The sequence below is a fragment of the Oncorhynchus kisutch genome, linkage group LG6 (assembly GCF_002021735.2).
Source record: "Oncorhynchus kisutch isolate 150728-3 linkage group LG6, Okis_V2, whole genome shotgun sequence".
NCBI lineage: Eukaryota > Metazoa > Chordata > Actinopteri > Salmoniformes > Salmonidae > Oncorhynchus > Oncorhynchus kisutch.
Window position 1 is genome coordinate 81,350,832 of NC_034179.2, and position 1,673 is coordinate 81,352,504.

Below are 1,673 nucleotides of genomic sequence, written 5' to 3' on the forward strand. Positions count from 1 at the left end.
CTCCCTCCCTCCCTCCCTCCCTCCCTCCCTCCCTCCCTCCCTCCCTCCCTCCCTCCCTCCCTCCCTCCCTCCCTCCCTCCCTCCCTCCCTCCCTCCCTCCCTCCCTCCCTCCCTCCCTCCCTCCCTCCCTCCCTCCCTCCCTCCCTCCCTCCCTCATCTTTGAGAGGATTAAGTGTGTTGATATCTCTGTGTGTCTTGCCTCATCAATGTGTAAATGTAATGCTGTGTGCGTGTATGTGTGTGTGTGTGTGTGTGTGTGTGCGTGTGTTCGAGGTCTGGTGTGCCAGTTGCAACTTGAACGTCCAGTAATATCCTTGTCCACTGGATTTCATCACTGTCTTTAGTCACAAAATATTGATGCGTGTCCCCTTTTTGTAGTACTAATCTGTACACAGTTTTTACACAAGGTACAGAAATAACCAAATCTTTGTCATTTTAATTTAAATAAATCTCTAAGATTTTATTACATACAATATACACAAACCTGCATTAAGACTGAAGGATTTGGGTAGGCAGTAATGACCTTCAAAGAAAGGCATTTCAGAGGGACAGAGGAAAACAAATCAATATGACAGAACCAATGAGAATATCTCTTAATTAACCAATAAATAATTAAAGTACAAGAGTAATGAAACAACAAGTAAATGAAAACAGACTGCTGTGCAACACAGACTGAAGACTGTTGTGCTGGAAAAAATGTATAAAATTACTAACAACCATCATTTCAGACAACAGACGATGACAAAAAATGACTAACCATACATAAATACTGAGAAATAACAATATTAACAACAACAAAGGTATTATGATTGTCATTTCAGGACAAGTTGAGGTACAAGATGAGGTAAAGTCAAGTGAAGTGTTGAGTTTGTAGAGGACAAGGAGAGGAAGAGAAGAGAGAGAGGAGGTAGAATAGTATAAAAATAGTTTGACTACAGTGTGTTTGTTACCTTTAAATACATATAGTTGCTACACGCAAGTTTATCTCACATTTGAACTTACATATAAGTAGAATTAGTATTTATTTGTTGAATCATTCGATACAGTACAGCTGGAGATGGACGACGTTCTACAGATGACGTTTTGGAAGTTGAGAAGAGAACATTTCTGATTGTACGTTGACTGACACTGAACACCAAGATCTCAGTACAGCGTCTCTCTCAGCCACGCTAGAGGGTAGAGGATAAGGTTGAGGAACTGGCTAGCTGAAATGATTAGAACAAGACAATGATTATCAGAGAGCTGGGTTGACAGAAGACACAACACTAAGTTAAAGCTCCCTTCTGCAGCACACTGAAGTGTACAAGTTAGGGCATGGGCTCTTTTCTTAAAGATTATTAAAGGGTGTTGCCATAGCAACATAAATATCGTCATCGCTCAAAGCAAGCTTATTGATCCCTGATCATGTCAAACAGGACTCAAATCACACAAGAACACTCAAATCAGACAACTACTAAATAGTAACCATTTGTAGAGCACTGCATCCACCAACCCAGACCCCTATCAAAAACACCACAGTGGTACTAGGTGGTAGAGTGCAGTAAATTCTGGGAAGTGTAGTGAAACTGTGGTAAAACAGAAGTGTTTTCATAGAGGTGTCCCAATCAGGGCAGGTCGCAGGGCAGAATGGTGTTCCTGCGGTCGTAAGCAGTGTCGTCACTCTCTTCTCCTTC

General features: G+C 41.8%; 1 protein-coding gene across 2 annotated transcripts in view; it reads right to left on the minus strand.

Annotated features, from left to right (window-relative positions):
- Positions 1-426: 426 nt before the first annotated feature.
- LOC109897407 (excitatory amino acid transporter 2) overlaps positions 427-1,673 on the minus strand; it is a 33,103-nt gene continuing 31,856 nt past the window's right edge. The window contains exon 11 of one of the 2 annotated variants that reach the window (XM_031827869.1): positions 427-1,673. This exon is cut by the window's right edge and continues 240 nt beyond it. In XM_031827869.1, the coding sequence (XP_031683729.1) occupies positions 1,605-1,673 (69 nt within the window). In that variant the 3' untranslated portion in view covers positions 427-1,604. The other variant, XM_020491903.2, reaches the window with a different exon arrangement.